Source organism: Schistocerca nitens, chromosome 9 (genome assembly GCF_023898315.1).
Source record: "Schistocerca nitens isolate TAMUIC-IGC-003100 chromosome 9, iqSchNite1.1, whole genome shotgun sequence".
NCBI lineage: Eukaryota > Metazoa > Arthropoda > Insecta > Orthoptera > Acrididae > Schistocerca > Schistocerca nitens.
The window spans coordinates 114445923-114470591 of NC_064622.1; the positions used below are offsets into that span (position 1 = coordinate 114445923).

The following is a 24669-nucleotide window of genomic DNA, read 5'->3' on the forward strand; positions in this document are numbered from 1 at the left end:
GTAAAAATCGCGTGAAATCAGCGGAAAGAATCAGCAGCACAAGTAGTAAAATTACTGTGCGCAGGGAGATGATAAGAATGGGATACAATGGTCGAGCACATCAGCTAAACATTTCTGTGGTTAGTGGTAAGCGACGCTCGAGGTAGTGTAAAGACCGATCTCATTGGACAATGGATGACTAGAAACGAGTGGTTTCGAGTGACGAATCACGCTAATCCCTTTGGCAATCCGATGAAAGGGTTTGGGTTTGGCAAATGCCTGAAGGACATTACCTGCCATTATGCGTGGAGTGTGACAGTGAAGTATGGAGGAGGCTGTGTTTTGATATAGAGGTGTCTTTCATGGTCTGGGTGTTGTCCCATTATTGTGATTAAGAAAATGGTAAAAGCTCCATATTTATCAATCGTATACAACCGATCGCTCGTTGAAAGATCCGTACATAAAGGCTGGAAAGTTGCATCAGTCACACCAACATCTAACAAAGGAAATAGGAGTAATCTGCTGAATCACACACCTATCCCTAACGTCGATTTGCAGCATGATTTTTGAACATTTGCTGTGCTCGAACCTTGTAAATTATCTCGAATAAAACGACTAACTGACGAACAGCCAACGCGGATTCAGAAAATATCGTTTTTGTGAAACAACCATCTATTTATCCTCACTAAGTAATCGAGTGCTATTGACAGAGGACGTCACTGATTCCATGATTTTAGATTTCCAAGCGGCTAAAGCCATCGTGCCTCACAAGTGACTTCTAATCAAACTGCGTACCTATGGACATTCGTCTCAGCGGTGCAACTGAATTCGTGATTTCCTGTAAAAACAGGTCACAGTTCGTAGTAACTGACAGAATGTTACGGAATAAAACAGTATCTGGCGTTCCCCAAGGCCCTCTGCTGTACCTGATCTACATAAAAGATTTAGGCGACACTCTGAGAAGAATTCTTAGATTTTTTTTAGATGATGGTGTCATTTACCGTCTCTTAAAGTCATCATATGATCAAGTTGCAAAACGATTTAGACAACAGGAAATCTGTATGGTGCGAAAAGTGGAAATTGCCTCTAAATAACGAAAGGTGTGAAGTCATTCACATGAGTACCAAAAGGAATCCGCTAGAATTCGGTTAAACGATAAATCACACACATCTAACGACTGTAAATTCAATTAAATCCTTAAGGATTACAATTACGAATAACGTAAGTTGGAAAGATCTCGTAGATAATGTCGTAGGCAAAGCAAACCAAAGATTGCGATTTCTTTTCAGAACACTGAGAAAATGCAACAAGTGTATTAAAGAAACTGCCTACACTACGCTTGTGCGTCCTCTTCTGGAGTATTGTTGTGGAGTGTGGGAACCGCATCAGATGGGATCGACGGAGAACATCGAAGAAGTTCAAAGAAGGGCAGCTCGTTTTGTACTATCGTGAAATATGGGGGACAGCGTCACATGAAACGTGACTTAGAGTGACAATCATTAAAACAAAAGTGTTTTTCGTTGCGGCAGAATCTTCTCATGAAATTTTGATCAGCAACTTCCTCCTCATAGAGTGAAAATATTTTGTTGTCACCCACTTACATACAGAGAAATGCTCATCGTAATAAAATAAGAGAAATCAGAGGTGAACAGAAAGATTTAAGTGTTTGTTTTTCCCGTGCGCTGTTCGATAGTGGAACGATAGAGAAATAGGTTGAAGGTGGTTCGACGAAGTCTCTGTAATTGTGAATAGCAGAACAATCGTGTAGACGTAGAATGTGGACACATTTATGGCACTGTGTACAGTAGAGGAACAGTTCGGAGACGAAGATGTGCATCAGCATGACAATGCACCCTGTCATAGAGAAACATCCGTGAGGCAATGCTTTGTGGACAATAACATTGCTGAAGTGGCCTGCCATGCCCACAGTCCGGACCTGAATCCAATGGAGCGCCTTTGGGATGAGTTGTGAAGTCGACTTCCCTCCCGACCCCAGCGCCCAGCATCGCTAGCGTCCACGGTTTCGGCTCCTGAACAAGAACAGGCTGTTATTCCTCAGCAGACATTCAAGTACTTCAATGCAAGTGACACCAACAGAGCTCAAGCCTTTATAACAGCGAAGGTGGACACACACCATACTATGTCCACTAATAAATGTCTGGATACTTGTTATCAGATAATGTATAAACATTTGTAGTCTAGATTTTACAGTGAGCAACATTTTGAAATTTGTGCTGTAAAAGTATTGATCTCTGAGGAGTTCACAGAAATAGGGACAATATACTGGTCTCCTTCTGGTGATTTTGAGGTATTTATCAAACAATTATTAAACAATTATTAAAGTTTTTAACCTCCAATCTGAATGTCGCACTATAATATTAAGTGGACATTCTAACTAATCGTTTGGGTCACGGCGGGTATATACCTACCTCGTATCCTAGAGCGATTTCATATAAACTCCCACCACATCCTACAGTTTATAATAAGAGTTGTGGAAACCAACAGCGTTACTATTTGGCAGCATTTCTATGGACACACTGAGATTGTAAAGCCACAATGTAATTACTTGTCGTTAAACTAGAAGACAACTAAATGGAAAACGGAATGAGTACTTCAAAATGTATTTGCTGCATCAAGAAGCCAAAAGCGTCCCACGGTAAGGGACCGAGTATAGGGAAGCAGATGCACAGAAACAGCATCACTACTCATGGTAAGGTCCTCCCCCAATCTGTTATTGTGACTTGTGTACCTGCGTCGTGTCGATGTCTGTGATGAGTGCTTGTACACTGTTGTGTTGGTATGGATGATAAATAGAGACAGGAAAAATGTACTGAACTCATCTGACATTAATAAACAGTGTAACATATCCCGTAGGCTAATACAGTCACACGCTATGTACAAAATTGTTGTCCTAAAAAATTAACCTACGTGAGTAGATTACACGAACCTAAATACTGGATAATAAACCGTATCATAATATCGTGCAAAGTTAGCGTCAAGAGAGATGATCATATGGTGAAACCTTTTCACAAATTTTATTGTAAAAATTGAAACAAAATCAGAGAATCGAAATGGCAGATCTTCCAGGAGGGAAAAAATTCCTCCAGGAACAAAAGTTCTATTTGGAACGTAATAGAAAATGAGACAGGAACTAGGAATCGGAAAAACTGAAAATTCTTTAAAGGTTAATACAAGGACTCCAAAAATCACTATTAAATACAGGCAGAGTATACTTTTTATTCTACCATATATTGAACATCAAGCAGTTGCACACGCTGATAAAATTCTTCACGAGAGATTGTATACCTTTTATTCAACCTACTTCTACCTTTACAGGACTACTATGCAATGATCCCACGAATATTCGTACACTGCGCTCTGAAAACGAGTTCTCGCAGTTCCTAAGTATGTTTCCACCAAATAGCCAGTACTGGGTACTTTCGCTTGCAAAAAACGACGTAGAAGTTTTTATTTTTTGTATTGTGTATATAGTGGAGTGTATGTTGAATCCAAGTTTTCGGCCTTATTTTTGTGGCAAAAGAACCAAGAAATTTCGACTTTCAGGTTTTCGGGTACGTTTGCTTGCAAAAAACGACGTAGAAGTTTTTATTTTTTGTATTGTGTATATAGTGGAGTGTATGTTGAATCCAAGTTTTCAGCCTTCTTTTTGTGGCAAAAGAACCAAGAAATTTCGGCTTTCAGGTTTTCGCCTATTACTCGCAAACTATGTATTTACGTATGAGTAATATAAAAATTCGTACAAATGAGCAAATAATGAGCACGACGACATTAAAAAAACAAATTAATAGAGTTGAACATTTTATCAAATTTAAATTCCATCGAGGTCGTTTGGGAAACTGCGGCAGGTCCTAGTTGAGCAACCGATCTTCAGGATCCATTGCGGCACCTTCACCAATTTCGTCGTCCTGGAACATATGTTCTCTCTCTTCCTCATTCTTCTCGAGCCCAACTTCTGGGGCGTTCTCGCAAGATACGCCACAACAGGGTTCGCTCGTCGAGAAGCACTTCAGTGAAGACTTGCGATATCCACATACTGCTGTGCATCCTGTTTTGCATGCGCAGGAAACCATCTCCAGGAGCGTGTGTGGTGTGGCATCTTTCGTAATCGTCACGGGAAACACGCGTGATAAGTTTTTCTTCCAGCCTCTCTGGCATGGGTCAGTTTTCTTCCCCAGTCAAGATTGCACTTGATGGTAGGATCGCAATGAGTGCCACCTTGCTGCGTCCGATGTTGGCGGGAGCCTTTCATGCTTGAAAGACTTTCCCGGGGAAGACTTCACAAAAAGGTCGTACCCGAGCTCGTCCAAAGTCGCGCAGTTGGAATTCCCATGCAGTGCTAAAATCAGCTGTTCTCCAGCCTGTGCTATTAAGTCTTGAGAGACAGGTCTTAACAAATTCAGCAGCTTGCACTTTGAGGTGTGGCTGTTGCTCCATAAGGTTTAGAAATCTCTCTTTTATTTGGTCAAAAAAGAGAACGTGGCATCATACAGGGTGACGCACGAAATGTGTTACCATTTTATTTTTGAATATAAACTTTATTGTCAATACAATCTGAAAGGAACATATACTACGATGAAGAGCCGTCCATGGAGATTTGTTCTCATTCAGCACATGCTCAATATGTCCACCATTTCGTTTCCTAACTTCCTTCAAACGAACACTGAAGTTAGTGATTACCTTACGCCACATGTCTTCCGTAATTTCACTGCAAGCTTGAAGAATAAGTCTTCTCGGCTCCATTAAATTACGCGGACGTTTCGGGAAATTGTTTTCCTTTAGGTACCCCCAAAGAAAAAAGTCACATGGATTGAGGTCTGGACTATTGGGGGGGGCCAATTTTGCCCGTCATTGAAGCGACCTGGAAACCTGAGTGAAATAATCCGCATGTCGAAATGGTCGAGTAAAAACTCCAACATAGTGTTTGCAACATGTGGCCTTGCTCCATCTTGCATGAACCACTGCGGGTTGAAGGGCAAGGCAGTAGCACGAAGCTGTGGAATGAAGCTATTGCGAAGCATGCTCAAATAACGCTCGCTGTTCACAGTTTCTTCAAAGAAAAAGGGTCCAATAAGTCCGTGACTGGAAATTGCTGCCCACGCTGAAATCATCGGAGCATAATGTCGTTCATGAAGCAGTTGTGGGTTTTCAGTGGCCCAAAAGCGTACATTTTGTTTGTTAACCACACCGTCTAAATGAAAATGCGCCTCCTCTGAAAACCAAACGTTGTTGAGAGTTTCTTCCCTATCCTCCGCCCACTGGGCAAACAGTTGTTCAAATGGCTCTGAGCACTATGGGACTCAACTGCTGTGGTCATAAGTCCCCTAGAACTTAGAACTACTTATACCTAACTAACCTAAGGACAGCACACAACACCCAGCCATCACGAGGCAGAGAAAATCCCTGACCCCGCCGGGAATCGAACCCGGGAACCCGGGCGTGGAAGCGAGAACGCTACCGCACGACCACGAGATGCAGGCGGCAAACAGTTGTCTCTGCTGCTTGTGTTCTTCGGTGAGCTTCTGTGCACAAGTCATTTTGTATGGGTACATATGGAGGTCACTTTTAAGAATGCGTTGAACGGAACGTCTGGATATTCCCAGTTGCAATGCTGCCTTTCTACACGATTTCCCGGGACTTCTCTCTACAGCAACTCGTACCGCTTCAATATTCTCCGGCGAACAAACAGGCTTAGGCCGAGGTCGCTTCGCTTCCAATACCGTTCCTTCCTGTACACATTTATCGTACAACCTGTGGATGGTCTTCTTGCAAGGGACCCATCGTGTGTTAAACTGTTGTCGAAAACGCCTCTGAGTCACAACAAGGCTTTTCGTTTCATGAAAAAGTAACACAATTGCCGATCGTTGCTCTGTCGTCAGTCTTCCATTCTCAGCCATTGCTGCTTACTAGTCTCCTGGCGGCAGTATCGTGAATTACACGTCATTTCGTAACTCATTTGTTTTTCCAAGCTCTGCTGGTACTGCTGTAGAGATCCCAGCGGGGTATCTAATGTGCGTCATAAATTGAGAAAGAAACAATTGGTAACACATTCCGTGCGCCACCCTGTATATTGTGAAGGCATGGCCCCAACGACAAAGGCAGGATCGAAATTGAAACAATTACTGTTGATTTCCCTCTTCCCGGTTTGTGGAAGTACATGTTATTGTTGTTTCCTCATCCTGCTAAAGAACAACATGACAATGTCCTCTGTTACGATTGCCACATTATCAGACTCAGCATCGTGGGAGATAACTGTTTCCACAATTAAGGAATCGGCATCTTCCTTAGTACTTTGCACTGCGTTTCCATTTCAGTGTCATCATAACGTTGTCGACAAAAGTGAGATGGACTATTTAGTGCAACAAGGCAGAAACAATCATTACTTGCAAACGTTTGTGCGAGTTAAACTCAATCTACATGCATACTCTGCTGCCACGGAAGTACGTAGCAGTGTGTAGTTCCCACTACTGGGGCTTCTTCCCGTGGGAGCGCGGGAAGAAGGACTGCATGAACGCCTCTGTGCTGGCTGTAATTAGTCTAATCTTGTCTTCGTGATCCCTACAGGAGTGGTAATTAGGAGCTTTTAGTATATCCCTATGTTCCTCACTTAATGCTTGTTCCTAAAACTTTCTAAACAGGCTTTCATGGGGCAGTTTACGTCTGTCTTCTGTCGTCTGCCAGTTAAGTTTTTCCAGCATCTCCGAGACGCTCTGCCACTGGTAAACAAACCGATGACCGTTCCTGCTGATCTCGTTTGTATACATTCAGTGTCCCCTGCTAGTTCTACACGGCTCATTCACATTGATGTGAACAGCTGTAAAAAGCCCGAATAATCATCTTTTGCAGCGCGGACGTGCAGGAATAGTGTCAGTGAGGTTCTGGAAGGTACCAACAGGGATGTGGAGCCATGCAGATTCCAGTGCTGTGGCGAGATGTGCCAGCTTTCTCAGCTGAGGATCGATGGCGGGAACAGACCGATCGAGGTGGTCATACAGTTTCCCGATTCGTTTTAAATACAGGGGGTGCTAGTCATTAGTCAGAGTTCACTAAAGAACATCGTTAGTTGCATGATTCGTCATCGTCAGCTAGTATACGTTAGTGCGACAAAGTTTACCGCTTTACGAATGATTAACATCAGATAAAGTTATGATGATAGTAAAGGATTGAAGCTTCAAGTGTGTTTTCGTCCGATTCCATTTTTGTTTTGCAGTCTGCAAGTAGAGATAATTGTAAATTTAGTTTTCATACTAACGTTTTAAAACTTGTTATAAAATTATCTGTCCGTTTTGGGCTGGCGAACGTATTTATATCCTCTGTTACATACAGTTACCATTGTCTGAGGAACATCGGTTCGAATCATGTCATTGTTTCATTTCGTCCTTCTAATACGGAGCTATATCACGAAAAGGAATTCAAAGGCCGATACCTTAATCCATTAGACACTACCACTGTGAATTAAAACTATACATGGGGTACATTAACTGAATTACCGGGAACTGGAATATTAACGTAACCTAAGTGTAGGGTTATAAGCTGATTACTTTCTTCTAATATCTTACCAACGAATCGATATCTACTACCCGCTTTACTTACGAGTGAACCTACATGATGGTTCCACTTCAGTTCGTATCCCTCAGGTTCTTTTGCCTCCGGAAATGATTGATAATGTGAGGGAATTCCTATTTTCACCGTGTTTCGGAGCCCGCGTTTCAATGCAAATGACGGTGGAAGGCGACGGCGTACCACTTACAACAGGGCTATCCCTAATACAGCACTTGTGTATTCAGTATTTTTTTTATTTTTTATTTATTTATTTTTTTTACATCCACGTATTTGTCTTGTCCGCCTTCTTAGCCGAGAGGTCAACGCAACAGACCCGTATGCGGGAACCTGGGTTCGATTCTCGGTACTACCGGGGATTTTTTCCCTTGGCGGGAGGACTCAGCCTCGTGAAGCCAACTGAGGAGCTACCTGACTGCGAGGTAGCGGCTCCAAGGTCGGAAAGACGACGATAGCCGGCAGTGCCCTGTGTTGACTCCATGCCCCTCCATGGCGCATCCTGTGATGAACGACTGAGGATGATATGGTAGTCCGCCGACTATCGTGTGGTCTTCAGCGCCTGATTGCGGGGTTTCCGTTTTTCCCAGGTGTTTTTATGATTCCACTGATTCCAAATGTGTCTCGATGATGTAATTTTGGGATATTATGTTTTTGCATTTTGTGTAGCGCTTAATTTTACACTACTATACTTTTAATGCAATTTGCCAATCTCTGCACTACTCTGCAGTATTATCGAGATCTGACTGAATATCTCAGAAGTTTTTTTAGACAGTAGTTCATTACAGATAACTTCACTTGCGAAAAGTCTCAGTTTATTATTAATATTATCCGTTAGGTCATTAATATACATTATTGACAAGGCTCTCAACGATTCCCTGAGGCACTCCTGAAGTTACTCCTACATTCGACGACAAGTCTCCATCCTGCAAGCTCCCGATCAAGAAATCCTGAATCTCGTCACAAATCTGCTTGATACACAATCCGACCGTATTTTCGATAATAAGCGCAAGTATGGTAGTGATTCATATTCTTATGAGCTACACTTTAGCCCATTGAGTATGTATGCACAGGTAGAAAATGTCTAAGATTGGATGCTGTTGCCAGGTACCCCGCCTCATAATTTCAAAAACTAAACCTATTAACAAACAGAAATTCTTGGAAAAGTGTCAGACGAAAACCAACACAGAAATGGAATACGTGACAAACTGTATTCGAGTTTGATGTGGTCGAGCATTCAGCACACTAACGTAATTTGTGGAATCCAAACTGACTGGCCCACTGAATTATATTTCTCTGCAGTCACATCTACATAACTACTCTGCAGTTCACACTTAAGTGCCTGGCAGAGCGTTCTTCAGACTATTCCTCTACCGTTCCGCTATACAACAACGCGTGGCTCTTATTTTATTACGACGCAGACTCGCAGAAAAGAATGGGAAGGACGGAGACTCACCCTGCAGAGTAGGCGATCTGCTCCGAGTCGGGGTCGCAGTCCAGGGCGGCATTGCTGGAGACCGTGAGGCCCAGCACCCGCTCGAGCTTCACCTGGAACCAGAGCAAACACAGCTGTCAGCAAGACCACCAACATGGCCGTCTTCTCAACGCAACATAGTAATGACGAGATGGCGAAGCCACTCGTGCCCGCTAACTTAAATCGGGAACAAGAATCGAACCGTCACTGGAAAGCTCCTATATATATAAGCTTTCAATAGCCAATATCACATAAACTCGTCTTTATCTTTGACATCCTGTTTCGACAGATATAACTGTCTTCTTCTGGTCCGTAACATAGTGAATGTTTCCTACCATCATTTTGACGTAATATCGGAGAACTATTTTTTTTGACATTACACAAAACGGAAACGGAAACTGTCCACTTACATACCTTCAAAAAATTTTGTTGTAGAACGTGTTCATTGTAACAAAATTTTTATGGGGTATGCAAACGTACAGTTTCCATTTCTGTTTTTTGTAACGTCGAACAAATTTTTTTTCAAATATTACGTCGTAAATCATGACAGGAGATACATAGCATGTATATGCATTGTGTTACAGACCAGAAGACGACAGTTATGTACGTCGGAACCAGGTGTCAAAAATTAAGAAGAATTTATACGGTCTTGGCCATTACCACACAATCTTTACTTTTGCCACATAAAAAGTCTGACAGGCAGCATAGCAAGTTTTAAATCTAAACTACAATCATCTTCCCTGGACAGTTTCCTTTATTCCATGGACGAATTTCTACTTAAAAACTAGCTTTCTTTATAAAGGCAACCAGTATTTAAGTCTGCGTAGCATGAGTACGCGTATAAAAAGACAGTGTATACATGTCCTGTAAGCTGACTCGTTCACATTATTTCGATGTAAGAACCCTTCAAATGATTAATGGAACGTGTAACTAACTAACTTTGCATTACATGGCATAGACAGTAACGATTATTCTTGTTCTAAGTCGCTCCTAATGCGCTCTATACTGGTGATAGTACGTGTTTTTTTGACAACTCCAAAGGCTAAGGATGGCGACATTGCTATGTTTCTGATCAGCATAATTAGAGGTACATCGTGTTTCCAAAGTACTGGCAGTTGCCTGAGTGATTCCTGTTACCTTACGTAATCACCGAAATATGTCACAAAGCGACATGCATACTAGTTACAACACTGCACCCTTTGAAATCTTCGAACATATGGCATAAACAATGTTGGGTAAAACACAAAGCTGTTACCACGTTTCGCTTAAAAAATACTTACAAGTACGCCATGCAGTGATTATTACACAGAGAAGTTTTACATGTTAACACAGTTTAACAGTACGTTTGACAAAGGAACGGCGTCGATTTCATAATGTAGAGTAAAAATTCTGCAGAAAATTTCACAAAATCAGATTCAGTGCTTACGATAAAAAGTTGTAACTTAAAAGGATGTATCTAGAATGTGACAAACTTTCGCTGTATTAAAATGTGTTAGTAACAGGCTTCTATGTTCTTAGTCTATGAAATGTTTGTTACCTCGGCAGATGAAAAATCAGACCACGCGCAAGCCTAACGCCTGAGCCGGACTCAAATACTACAATACCAGCGGATGTGGGTAGGATGCAAGCGGATAAGGGACACGCTGGTACGGGGTGTAGTTTTATTCTCCGCACAGACTTCCAATCATTGGTTAGAATTGATACTAACGTCTGTAGTCGCCCGCGATGGGGACAGAGTGGAGGAAGTAGAATCAGCCGCAGCTTTCTGAAAAGCGGCACTTCCGTGTTCGCCTGAAAAGACTGAATAGTGATGGCAAGGGAGTTTTGAATGTCATACACGAATACGAGTAGGATATCGTTAGGAGGAGGTGGTGGTGGTGGTGGTGGTGGTGGAAGAATGCTTTTACCATTGCACCACAACCCTTGATGTTAACGGTTTCCAAGGTAACCGCCGTGATTCCCCACAATTACGTTTTCACTGATCACACGTTAGGGACGGTTATTGTAAGAGTTAGTAAATATTGGAACACGTCAACAAAGATACAAAGATAACTGTTCAGCAAGAAATACATGCCATTTGTACTGTATACGATATATACGTTGTATCTCCCTCAAACGGTAAATTTTTGATCGTTCCTTATATTTCTATTATTAAACTAAATATCCTACTCGCATGGTCTTCTTTGAAAGGTCAGCATGCAGTCATATTTGAATTATAATTATGTTAAAAATCTGTGAAGTGATTCGTTCCAGGTCATTTCAGGATATTGTGCAAGCTATTCATATGTGATCGACAAAACTAAAGAAAAGAAAATCCAAAAGTTCACGCTAATTGAGAAGTCGGAGATTAAAGTAGGTTAATATTTGCTTCTGAGAATTTTTTAGGCTGAATTAATTTCTGGACATATGACTTTATTTAGCATACTTTCCAAGTAATCCCCACTGAATTGGAAAAATTATTGAATCTGAATAACCTCAGTAATTACAATTTATGTAGAAGCATACCGATTTCTCACTTAAACGTTTTTTGAACCTTTCCGTCTTCGTTAAATGGAATCTTCAATTATGGAAACAAGTGAATGCGGTGTCCAGTAAACGTAGTTATCGCGACTGCATTTTTCGCCGTCAGTAAGGTGAACAGCGCGGCTTCGCCTCAATTTACGTCCTACAATCACGTGTCCCTGATGACAGTTTCCGGCGAGGACCACTCATTTTCCGGTGAAAATAATAGCTGACGCTGTTATTCGAGACGAGGACGAAATTATGAATTTATCCCCTGGCACTGAGTATTGTCCCAAATGGCTCTGAGCACTATTGGACTTAACATCTGTGGTCATCAGTCCCCTAGAACTTAGAACTACTTAAACCTAACTAACCTAAGGACACCACACACATCCATGCCCGAGGTAGTATTCGAACCTGAGACCGTAGCGGTCACGCGGTTCCAGATCGATGCGCCTAGAACCGCACGGCCACACCGGCCGGCTATTGTCCCAAAATTCGTTGACTCAATCTCGGATACGTGGAGAGTTATGGAAAGTTTCATCACCACTAACAATGCACTTTTTTTCAAAAAAATTCCCTGGTGTTTCTTTTTTCGTCATAGTGCTAATTTGACACTGGGCGAGTTTTGAAATAGAGACGCCCATTTTTGACTCAGCTGAAGAAAACGAAAAGGCTGCGACATACGTCCACAGAACTGCAACACTCCGTGCGGAAAACAGAGACGGGAGCAACGGTAAGTCCGAAAGAAAAGCTTTTATTTCACTCTTCTGGGATCTTTATTTTAGTCTGCACGCAGCCCCTGCCCCTCATTCTAAACAAAGCAGCCGCTGGCCACAGAAGCAGAAGTCCCTTGTTCCCAGAGTCGCGCATCAGCCGTTGCTGGACTGTGTCGGTGCGGCCGAGTTCCGCTTCAGAAGAAGTGGAAGGCGCCCCGCGTCGCACAGTGAAGCAGTTCTCCTTGAAAACGGACACTGGCGAGGCCCGCGACGTGACGGCAGCCCGCGATTGCCAGGGGCCGCAACCGGCCGTGGGATCTGGTCCAGCAAAGCTTCCGAAAGCGCACACACACGGCCACGTTTGTTTCAACGAATCGATCTTCCGTCAGCTGTCAGATGGAGATGGCGAGAATTTGCCACCTGTAAATTACCGTTTCTGCACGCAACGAAAACCTCCACACCCAGCCCCCCCCCCCCCCCTCCCCCGAAACTGCCTCATTATTATGCCAACAGGTGAAGTATGAAGCGATAGAAACTTAAAAGGCATTTTACTTAGGGTCGTATTACAATATTATACATATTAGACACTGCCCTTCCGAGTCTCCCACCCATTCACGGCATACGACTTCATTATTTACATATTTGACAGTGTTATGAAAGGTAGGACCAAGCCCAAACATTTAAAAAAGACCTGTAAACCTCTCACCCCGATTCTGTTACGTAAAGGATATCCATGTGTACGGAGCAGTCAAATAAAAACGAGGCACATGGCACATGGGGAAAAAGTTTGTAAGCTGTTTAACATTTCAAAAAATGGTTCAAATGGCTCTGAGCACTATGGGCCTTAACAGCTGAGGTCATCAGTCCCCTAGAACTTAGAACTACTTAAACCGAATTAACCTAAGGACATCACACACATCCATGCCCGAGGCAGGATTGGAACCTGCGAGCGTAGCGGTCGCGCACTTCCATACTGAAGCGCCTAGAACCACTCGGCCACACCGGCTCTGTGTGCACTCTGCAAGTGCATACTCTGTTAAAATACGTTTTGAACAAGTTGTCTTGATCCAAATGATACTGTATTTATTCAGTAAAAGTAAGTGATCATCAGAATTTGCTGAAGATCAGAATTAGATTCCTGTCATAAGATTTACGAACAGTTTGGCACCGGCTCTCCCACTGTGAGATAAGACGGACAATGCCATCATGGAAAAATGTTTACGGTGGCGTACGGAACCGCGATTGTACCCACGCGTGTACCTCTTGATTGATTGATTGCGAGCAAACGGCGAGGTCATCAGTCCCGCGATTCCGAAGTTAGTCACAGAACAAAGAGGGCCCGCTAAACGTGGACGGATCCAGTCAGAGGAGTCAAATTATAAAATAGTGAACATTAAACACACACAGTAAAGGCATAAAAGGTAAGACCAAAACTAAAAACTGGAAAAAAAGGGGGAGGTCATGAGGCGTGTACCTCTTCTTCCGAAGCAAATCGACGGCTACTAATGTCTTTCTTCAGGGGTCCGAAAATGCTGAAATTGCACGGGGAGAAATGGAGTCTCTGTGGAGGATGTGGACCCACATGTTGCCAAGATTGCTTCGACTACGCTGCAGAAGTTTCGCCGGTAAGTCTTTACACATTCTCCATAAAGTCCCGATCTCTCCCCCTGTGACTTCACATTTTTGGAACCCTGAGGAAAGATATTCGGCGTCGTCGATTTGCTTCGGACGAAGACGTGCACGCGTGATTCCAATCGTGGTTCCGTAGAAAACTGTAAACATTTTCCTCGAAGGCATTGATGGTCTTGTCTATTGGGGTAAATGTGTTAACAATGACAGTTATTTTTAAAATAATAAACAGTTTACTAACTTTTTTTTAATGTGTCTCATTTTCATTTGACTGATCCTTGTACAAGAGCTTCAAACGTCTGATTACTTTGCAAATGACTTAATGTGTTAAATATTTGACCGTAAGTATGTACGTGAGAAAAGTTTAGAAAAGGTTTGAAATTACGCTTAAAATTTGTTGGAAATCATTGGCAGTGTCACTGCCAATTCAGCAATAAGCAAAGTCTATACATCCGTCCGGATAGTGGCATGAATGCAAAAGAAACGTATTCCTGCCGCACAAAACCAAAGTCATCAAGAACTATTGGCTGACATTAAGTGAGGATAGGTCTTTTGGAGGCGGTTCGTAGTAGATAGTTAAGAAGCCGCGACCACAACTCAGGTAACACAACAAGAACAGTTTATAATTTGATATTCGATACTGCAAGGCACGATTCACGAAAGCAAGGTGTATTCTATCAACTGTTTTCAGAAGCACAGATCCATCACACCTTTGAAACAGTTACTATTATTGTCTTGAACTTCCTCCTGCCTCTAGAGATAGTCCTTTTCATTAAACGGGAAAAAGTACGAATATGAAATAATTTCTAAGGTTTTTGACTATGATTATTCAGACGTTGCTGGTGAGGAAGTCCGAATGATTGTGTGAACGAACGTGCAAGAGTGAGCCTCAGGCACATTCTCGAATGTGTTAACCCTTCTTACAGAGGCAACAACATGCTGAACTACACAGTATTAGAAGTCACAGCGTTGGAAAGATCTGCCTGAAGTCTGTAACACCATGATCGTTGGCGAGCACTGCTCATATGTCACCTGCGAGATTAGACACCAAAAGCGACCATCGACGGCTTGCTCGCTACTCACTGGATGGTTTGGGATCGATGTTCACATTTCGGCGGGGGCAGATGAAACATTCACACGACCCCGCGACCTCTGCGGCGGGATGCAGGAGAACACGTCCTCGCCCACGCTCGTGCCTTGACACCCGTGCTGGGAAACAACGCAAAGTTCTCAGCGGGACTATATTTGGCGAGCCGATATCACAGACTGCCATCGTGGAAAGGTTGTGAGGTGAATGTTAACTGTCGGTGAAATGAAACAATGTAATATGTAAATTCAGTGGCCGGCTGGGGTGGCCGAGCGCTTCTAGGCGCTACAGTCTGGAACCGCGCGACCGCTACGGTCGCAGGTTCGAATCCTGCCTCGGGCATGGATGTGTGTGATGTCCTTAGGTTATTTAGGTTTAAGTAGTTCTAAGTTCTAGGGGACTGATGACCTTAGAAGTTAAGTCCCATAGTGCTCAGAGCCATTTGAACCATTTTTTTAAATTCAGTGTGAGTCATAACAATTAAGCTTTTAAAAATTTCTTTCAACCCACAGTTAACTTACTAATTAACATTTTGTGATCTCTCAGATTTTGTCGGAGTGATTGTTTAACTCTGAAGTGACACACTTGTTAAACGACAATGTAAAAGACACACTGGGGTGATGAAAGACCAATATGGTACGAATCGTTTTTCTTTTTTTAAGTACTGTATGTCGCCCTCTTGCAATTCAGCTACACTTTACTGAAAGCTTAAATACTTTATCATCTTTTTAACATGAAAATAAAATTCTTGGTAAGTATTATTTTAAGAAGGAACAATTTTTCAAGTTATTATGTATGCAGCACTAACTCTAAGATAGAGAATCACTGTAACTCATTATGGCGATAACAACATTGCCATTGTCCACAATAGATGTTGAATTTGCTGACAGAACAAAGATGTTACATATTTTTGCAGTATTTTGTCCTAGTCAGATGGTTTCTTACTGCTGTTTTTCACTCGGCGCACTCATAGCATACCTGTGCTCTGTGTTCATCGCACATGATTCTCTAGCATAAAGAGTAGATGTTTTTTGCTGTAATGGCACTGGGTGCTGAAGCAGACGTTGCATTTCCTTTGCATTCCATCTGCTTCTTCTGCCGGTCATCCTGCCACGTCGCAAGGCACACTTGATAAACGGAAGACGTACTGGGTGCAACGATCTCCACACCAACTACCGAGCAATAATATTTCTGGGGCAGAGCAGAACTGACAACACAACACACTCGCTGCTTAAGCAGTACTACCAACCTCATTTACATGCTTACCAATATTTTCCAAAGGAAAAAGGAAGTGAGTAATTAAGAAAAGAAATATGGTTGAGGTGAAATACGCCCAGTGTCTCTTTCTAGGATTAATTGTGTGTGTCTACGGTGTATATCCAAGTTGTCGATTCCTATCCATGCACAATGTTTCCACAGCCGATCAAGTCATCATCTTCAGGAGCTACGTACGACCTGTGTTACTGTGTGCATATTCATTGCATGGACTCCACGCGCAATGAATTATTGTTGGTGTCGCACCACTATTTGTAGCAGGATTTGACTCCCGGAAATACGCCATTTGATGTTCACTTGTTTTTCAGCGCCCACACTGTTCTTTCGGCGTTTTCCAGCTCTAGTGAATGAAATGACCGGAGAGATCTTAATGAATTCAGTACCAGAATCCAAGACTTGTCGAAACTGAAACCCCCGTCTGGTTTATTAGGTATTCTAGCATCTTCATTTCGATAAGATTCATTAACTGCGATATCCCAGAACCTCTACGTTTGCACCAAAATCCTGAATGCCACATTTCCGTAGAAGTTTACAGATATTTTCAGAAACTGGGCAGCATAAGACGGATAGGGCAAGCAGAACATCGCCGAAGAATTATAGCAAAAGTTATTGCACTTCAGCACAAGCGAACGAGCCATTTAAATGTCGCTGGTGGAAGCAAGCTCTCATCGTAACATAAGCAGTAGACTCAACCTTCGGACAGCAGATGACGTTATAATCATATTTAAAAACATTAACAATTTAGAAACGCAGATCTCGGTGAAAGTCCCAGTAACCGTAGACACACGCCGCAGCGACATATAAGTCCATAATACATGACCGAGCGAGGTGGCGCAGTGGTTAGCACACTGGACTCGCATTCGGGAGGACGGCTGTTCAATCTCGTGTCCGGCCATCCTAATTCAGGTTTTCTATGGTTTCCCTAAATCGCTCCGGGCAAATGCCGGGATGGTTCCTTTGAAAGGGTACGGCCGTATTCTTTCCCCGTCCTTCCCTAATCCGATGAGACCGATGAACTCGCTGTTTGCTCTCCTCCCCAAACAACCCAACCCCATAATACATGTTGTTTAGTAATAGTGGAGACTATATTGTGAAGCATATCACTCACGACAGTTTACGAAGATGCACTAAGTTCAGTTCCACGTGATGACGATATCAATTTTAACGCAGTGGGCAGGTGACCTCCAGAGATATTGGACGTAGCACTCAATGCGACTTGGGTCCCTTCAAATAGCGGAAGTATTAACTGAATTGTTCAGCTTTACTCCGCTCGGTCTGTAACACATGTGCAAGTAGTCAAGCGAAGAATATTTATTGTCATTCTGATAATGTAATGACGACGATTACGTATCCTGTGATTGTTCGTCGATACTGAATTGCCTCCAGCACGAGAACCAAGGCTGAATAAAAGTGCGATATATAAAAATGCGTTACGTATTAAGTTTGAAAGAATATCTGTTTATGCAACCCAAGAAATTCCTGTCCATAATCTGAAAGCCGCAACAGGTCACGGCACAGAGACGCGGACGCCACACAGAAGGTAAGAAGAAACAGTGCGACACTGCAGCTCCACCGTAAAGTGTCGACAGATATAAAAAATATGGACTGCCTATTGTACCATACGTCGGTCAATGGAGCATTTGTAAATCGGTCTCATTGCGGAACAATGTATTAAGAAACGATAGTAGCATGCGAAATCTTGCTAGGCACGAGGGAATTTACGTACAGGGACAAAATAGTACCGGTAATACTACGAGACTGAAATACTGAGGTAGAAAAAAACAATATGTGTGATAAACGCTACTTTACCGGCTGCTTGTATCCAACTGCTGGTGTTATCGGAGACTTCACGTTATCATTAGAATAAAGCCGTTTTTCATTGCGGCGAGATCTTCGCACGAAATTTGAATTAACAGCTTTCTCCTCTGAATGTCAAAATATTTTACTGACGACAACCTGGATGACGAGAAATGATCATAGTATTAGAATAAGAGAAATCAGAACTTGTACGGAAAGATTTAAGTGCTCACTTTACCCACGCGCTGTTCGAGGGTGCAGTGTTAGTAACAATGATATGAATGTGGTTCAATGAACCCTCTGCCACGCATTTAAGTGTGAATTGGGGAATACTAGTGTATATTTACACTGCCGGTGGAGTCAGCCAGTTTGTAAGTGCACCACGGGCTAGTGTGGTTCATTGCGATCATCACACGAGACCAACATCTAATCGAGGATGACGAAGGGCAAACGGTGAGATGGCAGAAAGAACTGGCGAACAAGGTGGAGGTATTGATGAAAGACGGGGAGAGGTGGACCGCAAGGCGACGTGTGAGCTCCCACGTGCCGGCGTTCCCCCGTCCCGTGAGAGGCGAAAAGTCTCGGGCGAGTTTGCGCGTGCAACTTTCTCTCCGACACCTGCCACGCCGTTGCGCAACTCCGCCGACGGGAACAGCCTCTGACTCTGCTTCTAGCGCCGCCGCCGTGACCGACCGGTCCGTAGGACTGGAATGTGATCCTCCCTGTCCAGCGAAGTATCTTTCACAAAACAAGCAGGGCTGTCTCCAGACCCACAGGCGACATCACCACTAAGCACTGTGTTCGTAAAGTACGAGAAGCGGAGTCATTTCAAATGGTGCAGTGAACAGTAGAAAGGATTACGACATTGAAAACTCAGCTGACGAACGGTCTGTGTTCACGAAATCCAGGAGGAAGTACGAGCAGAGAAGAACCGCCTCCAAACGGGTCCAGTAGTTACGAACGAACTCTGTCGCCGGCATCGTCGTTAGCTTCTTCTTCTTCTTCTTCTTCTTCTTCTTCTTCTGCAGTCCGAAGACTGACTCGATGCAGCTCTCCAAACTAGTCTATCCCGTGAAACTCTCTTCATCTTTGAATAACTACTGCAATCTACATCCATTTGGACCTGCTCACTGCATTCATGCATTGGTCTCCATCTTCAATTTTTACCCCACATACTTCCCATCATTACCATGTTAATGATTCCTTGGTGCGCCAGAATGTGTCGTATCATATTTCATTGCTGTTGCCAATCGCCTTGTTATATCTTCTCTGCTTCCCCCATCATCAGTTATATTGCTACCCAAATAGCAAAGCTTATCTACTACTTTTGGTATCTCGTTTCCTAATCTAATTCCCTCACTATAACCTGATTTAATTCAACTACATTCCACTATGATGTCTTTTGCTTTTGCTGGTATCGTCTTATAACCTCTTCCAAAACACTATGTGTTCCATTGAACTGCTCCTCCATGTCCTAGGCGGTGTCTGGCAGAATTTCAACTTCATCGGCAAACCGTGACGTTTTTATTTCTCCTTGGTTTCCTTTTGGCTTACTCAATGAACAGATTTAATAACATTGCGGATAGGCTACAAAATTATAACAAAACAAGACAGTGTTTCATAATTTTTCAGTCAATTAATTCTGTAATTTTAAAGTAATTTCTTGTATATGTATGTACTTTATTAATTTTGTCAGTATTCACTATTTAAAAACTGTAATATACTTACGAAAGAACTACTGAAAAATGATACTGTAAAAAGCTTAGCAGTAGAAAGTGACGGAAATCAGGGACAGGAAGTTCGTATTGTATAGAATCCAAAGGATCTGTTTAAATGGTGACAGTAAAATCGCTAAGCGCAATCTCGTGTGCAAGGTGAGTAGCCGAGAGAGAGAGAGAGAGAGAGAGAGAGAGAGAGAGAGAGAGAGAATTGCTTGTCTCCTATGGTGAAGTATGGGCGCGCAAAGTGGTGGTGCTCAGGGGCGTAAAGGAGAATGTCCTCAAAATGGTGTTTCAAGTATGGCAAAACACTGTGAACGACAGAGCGAGCACACAAAGCATATTAGAAGAACTGATAACTGAAGAAGAGTAAAATTATTAAAAGTTTCTCCTTGTTTAAGAAGGGTCCACGGCCAATGATTGTTGTTACAAAATGCAGTACATCGCACCATCGGCAACTCACCACAAAGTAAGATAAAGCTAGTCATCTTTTATTATGAACACACCTTACCAGCATAGTAATTTCAACACTTTGAATATTATAGGGCTCTTTCAGTTGATCCTATCCTTTAATCATTATTACCGAAGAAGTCATAACTGAACGAAAAGGTAATCCACTGAACAGAAAATTAATTACATTTACAGTTAACTTAAAGCAAGCAGTACAAGATACCAGACGCAGTAATCTTGAATGTACTTTGTGCATGTTATGCTTCTACTGCATCTAATCAATAACTACAGTGAAAAGTGACAGTAATTTCAAATAACTGACAAAGTAAAGTGCATATTCTATTTTGCCTAAAGCGACTTTTATACCTTGTTGTGTGTTTGAAAATATTTACGGTGTTTTTCACTATCGCAACAATGACATTGCAAAAGTGGTTTGTTGATAAGTAATGAAGTCAATACGAACTTTTCTGTGGTGAAATTTGTTACGGAACAGTGATTAGTCGTGGGTATTTGCTTCAAAAATCTGACGACAGGTAGCATTACTGCAAGTAACGTCATTCTCCACATCTCTCGTGACGTGTTGCTAGTAAGTAACCATTATGGGGTTTTCATCGCTGCAAGTAATTTAAGGGCATTCCTAACTAATTCGAAATACATTCGCTAACTGTGAATATCTTGGCATCAGCTGTGTTAGATATAGATGTACTACTTATTGGTGGCATTTGAAAATTTGAGCTGGACCGGGGCTCGATCACTGATTTCCCGCAATCGCAAACGGTCGCCTTAAGAATTAGGCTACCCCGGTACGCCTCTCGAACCGATCCAAACTTCCACATGTCACACTGTGTACACATCCCTACACCATAGTCTCCTACAATAATCACTTAATATATCAATATCCACAGCAGACAACAGATTTATTATCTATGGCTCGAAAGTAAATACATTAATATCTATGAGTAACCTATGACGTCATTGGTCAAAGCCGAGTTTCGATTATAGTTGGTCATAGCGAACATAGTGTGCTTTAAATGCAAAAAGCAAGTAGCAATAGCAGCAAGTTTCAAATAATATCATCGTCTTTGGAGAGTGTTAACGTAACTTGTATGGTGATATGCCTTATTTCCGTTATCTAGAAAATACGCCACAATTCTAGAAGTAATGAAAAACTCGCAGATGTTAGTTCGCACAAGAATATCTCGTACTTGAAGAAATAAGATAAGTAATCTTTTTTGCTACCTCCTGAGACACCTATAAATCTTTATTGTTCAATATTGACAAAAATTAGTTGTATATAGCAAAACAATGATTCCGGTTACATTTATTTATTAACGACTACACAAAGAAGTACTTTCTCTAAGAAGCTAACAGTAAATCGACAGTTCAAGGAAATGTCTACAACGTTGTGCTAATATTTTCCAAATTGCTATGTCACATTCAAGTAGTGAAAACAGTTTCTGAGAGTTACTTTCAGTCTCTAAGATAAGAATCAGATGAGATGTGCATCTACATGATTACTTTGCAATTCGCAGTTAAGTCCCTGGCAGAGAATTCATCGAACCACCTTCAAGCTGTTCTCTACCGTTCCACTCTCGAGGCAAAAGACTTTACCGCAGTGGTAACACCTGTTCGCGTCAGATCATCGAAGTTAAGCGATGTCGGGCTGGGCTAGGACTAGGATACGTGACCATCTCGTCTGCTGAGCGCTGTTGGCAAGCAGGGTGCACTCAGCCCTTGTGTGGCAAACTGAGGAGCTATTTGATTGAGAATTAGCGGCTCCGGTCTCGTAAACTGACATACGGCCAGGAGAGCAGTGATCACATGCCCCTCCATATCCGCATCAAGTGACGTCAGAGGATGACATGGTGACCGGTCGGTACCGTTGCGGCTTCATGGCCTGTTCGGGCGGAGCTTAGTTTAGTTCCATTCTCTAACGGTGCGCGGGAAAAATGGACGCTTAAATCTTTCTGTGCGAGCTCTGATTTCTCCTGTTTTATTAATGATTTCTACTAATGTAGATGGGCGCCAACAAAAATATTTTCGCTTTCACAGGACGAAGTTGGTGATTGAAATTCCATAAGGAGGTCCTGCCGGAACGAAAAACGCGTATGTTTTAATGCGTGCCGCCCCAATTCACGTATCATGTCCGTAGCACCCCCTCCCCTTTTTCGCGATGATACAGAACGATCTGCTTTCTTTGAACTTTTTCGATGTCCTCCGTCAATACTGTCTTATGCTCGTTTCTCAGTACGAAGCTACACCATAGCAGAGGACGAGAAAGCGTAGTGTAGGCAATCTCTTTAGTACAACTGTTGTATTTTCTAAGTGTTCAGCCAATTAATCGCTGTCTATGGTTCGATTTCTCCATAACATTATCTGTGTCATCGACCCAGTTTAAGTTATTCGTAACTAATCTTTAAACATTTATTTGAATTCACAATCGTTAGATTTGTATGATTTATCGTGTAACAGACATTTTGCGGATTCCTTTTCGTACTCATGTGGATGACTTCACACTTTTCATTATTTAGAGACAACTGCCACTTTTCGCACCGTACAGATATGTCCGAATCGTTTTGCAATTGATTTTGATCATCTGTTGATTTCACATGATGGTAAATGGCAGCATTACCTGCAAACAGTCTAAGAGAGAGCCGCTCAGATTAACTCCTAACTCGTTTTTGTTGATCAGGAACAAATGTGCGTTAATGAAAGCTGCTCAAGAGGAAGTTGGTTCAGCCTGGAAATTGGTGAAGAAATAAAATCATCTTCAAGTGAATCAGATCTTTATACGTATCATATACTGTGAGATGGAATGAAATGAGTAGTGAATAACACATTAATATGAACTGATAAGCATACCCTGGTTGGTTGCTGTAATTTACTTCATACACTTGTCATACCAGGCTGTAAGGTGCACTCATTGGCTATTTCTCATCGCTAACATTTAGTTGCACGCATGCATCCTGCAATGAGCTTCACGATAAATGTGTCATCCTGTCAGTATGAAATACGGGAGAGAACTACGTACTTTTTACCTCACTGTGTCCTACATCCAGGTACCCGTGCAGCTGGTGATGAAAGGTGGAGGACTTTGTTATGTAAGCTGAAACAAGATTATCTGAAATGAACGCAGTTCATTTCGCCCAAAAGACATCCATATCATCTAATCAATTGTTTATAGCTTGTCCAGGGAGGTTTTACCGATGAGCTGTGACGGTGGAGACGTTCGTCGGACATCGACCTAAATCTATCCTCGAGGAAATGGAGGTTGCGTTACAGTCTCTGCAAGTACTCTGTAGACGGGCTGAAACATCAGTCTACAAATGAAACATTAGCAGGTCCAACGCCAATAAACACCAGTCTACAAATGAAACATTAGCAGGTCCAACGCCAATAAGTAATAACTGCTTCTAGCTAGACACTATGAAACTCTGCAAACCTTTAACAGCATGCGATTATTCTTGAAGAGAAAGAAAAAGTACACTAGCACAGTGTGTCAATGTGCGGAATGAAAAGTTTGGCCAAAATAGTTGAAATAGCTGGCTGCCACACGCGTGTGTACAAATAAACGAATGTTTATACCCATATGCACACATCAAGCAAGAGCCATCGAATTCTCTTAAAAATGGCACCTGATTCCATTAAGCAAAACTTTAATATCTTTGTAGATGAAAATGACAAGTACTAAGCACACTGAAATATTCTCGCGCTCTTGTCACTTGGAACGTTGTTCCAGCATTGTGAACCATCCACGGAATATTAAGACTGTAGAAAACCGTACGAGGATATGGCCTGCTGTTTCACATTATAAGTCCAAAGGCATATGAAATCACACTGCAGCTTAATTAAACCGTAGTAAGTTAGGAAATTTGCTTTCGAGGAAAAGAGAGAGAGGGGGAGGAGAGAGATGGGGAGAGAGAGAGAGACTGGGGTCAGAGAGAGAGACAGGGGGGTGAGAGAGAGAGAGACAGGGGGGGTGAGAGAGAGAGAGAGAAGGGGGGAGAGAGAGAGAGAGAGAGACAGGGGGTGAGAGAGAGAGAGACAGGGGGGTGAGAGAGAGAGAGAGAGAGAGAGACAGGGGGAGTGAGAGACGAGAGAGAGAGAGACAGGGGAGGTGAGAGCAGAGAGAGAGAGAGAGAGAGCAGGTGGGGTGAGAGAGCAGAGAGAAGGGGGGTGAGAGAGAGAGAGAGACAGGGGGAGTGAGAGAGAGAGAGAAGAGGGGAGTGAGAGAGAGAGAGAGAGACTGGAGGGGAGAGACAGGGGGGAGAGAGAGCAGGGGGGGAGGGAGAAGTGGGAGGGGGAGAGACAGGGGGAGAGCGAGAGACAGGAGGGGATAGAGAGGACAGGGGGGGAGCGAGAGAGACAGGGGGGGAGAGAGCGCGACAGGGGGGGGAGCGAGAGAGACAGAGGGGAGGATGGAGATAGAGAGAGAGAGAGAGAGAGAGACGAGAGAGAGAGAGA

At 42.7% G+C, this 24669-nt stretch overlaps 1 protein-coding gene across 3 annotated transcripts in view; it reads right to left on the bottom strand.

Annotated features, from left to right (window-relative positions):
• LOC126202929 (mitogen-activated protein kinase-binding protein 1) overlaps positions 1–24669 on the bottom strand; it is a 939171-nt gene that overhangs the window by 152932 nt on the left and 761570 nt on the right. For all 3 annotated transcript variants that reach the window (XM_049937023.1, XM_049937024.1, XM_049937025.1), the window contains exon 3: positions 9011–9102. In XM_049937023.1, the coding sequence (XP_049792980.1) occupies positions 9011–9102 (92 nt within the window). The remainder of the gene's footprint in view (positions 1–9010; positions 9103–24669) is intronic.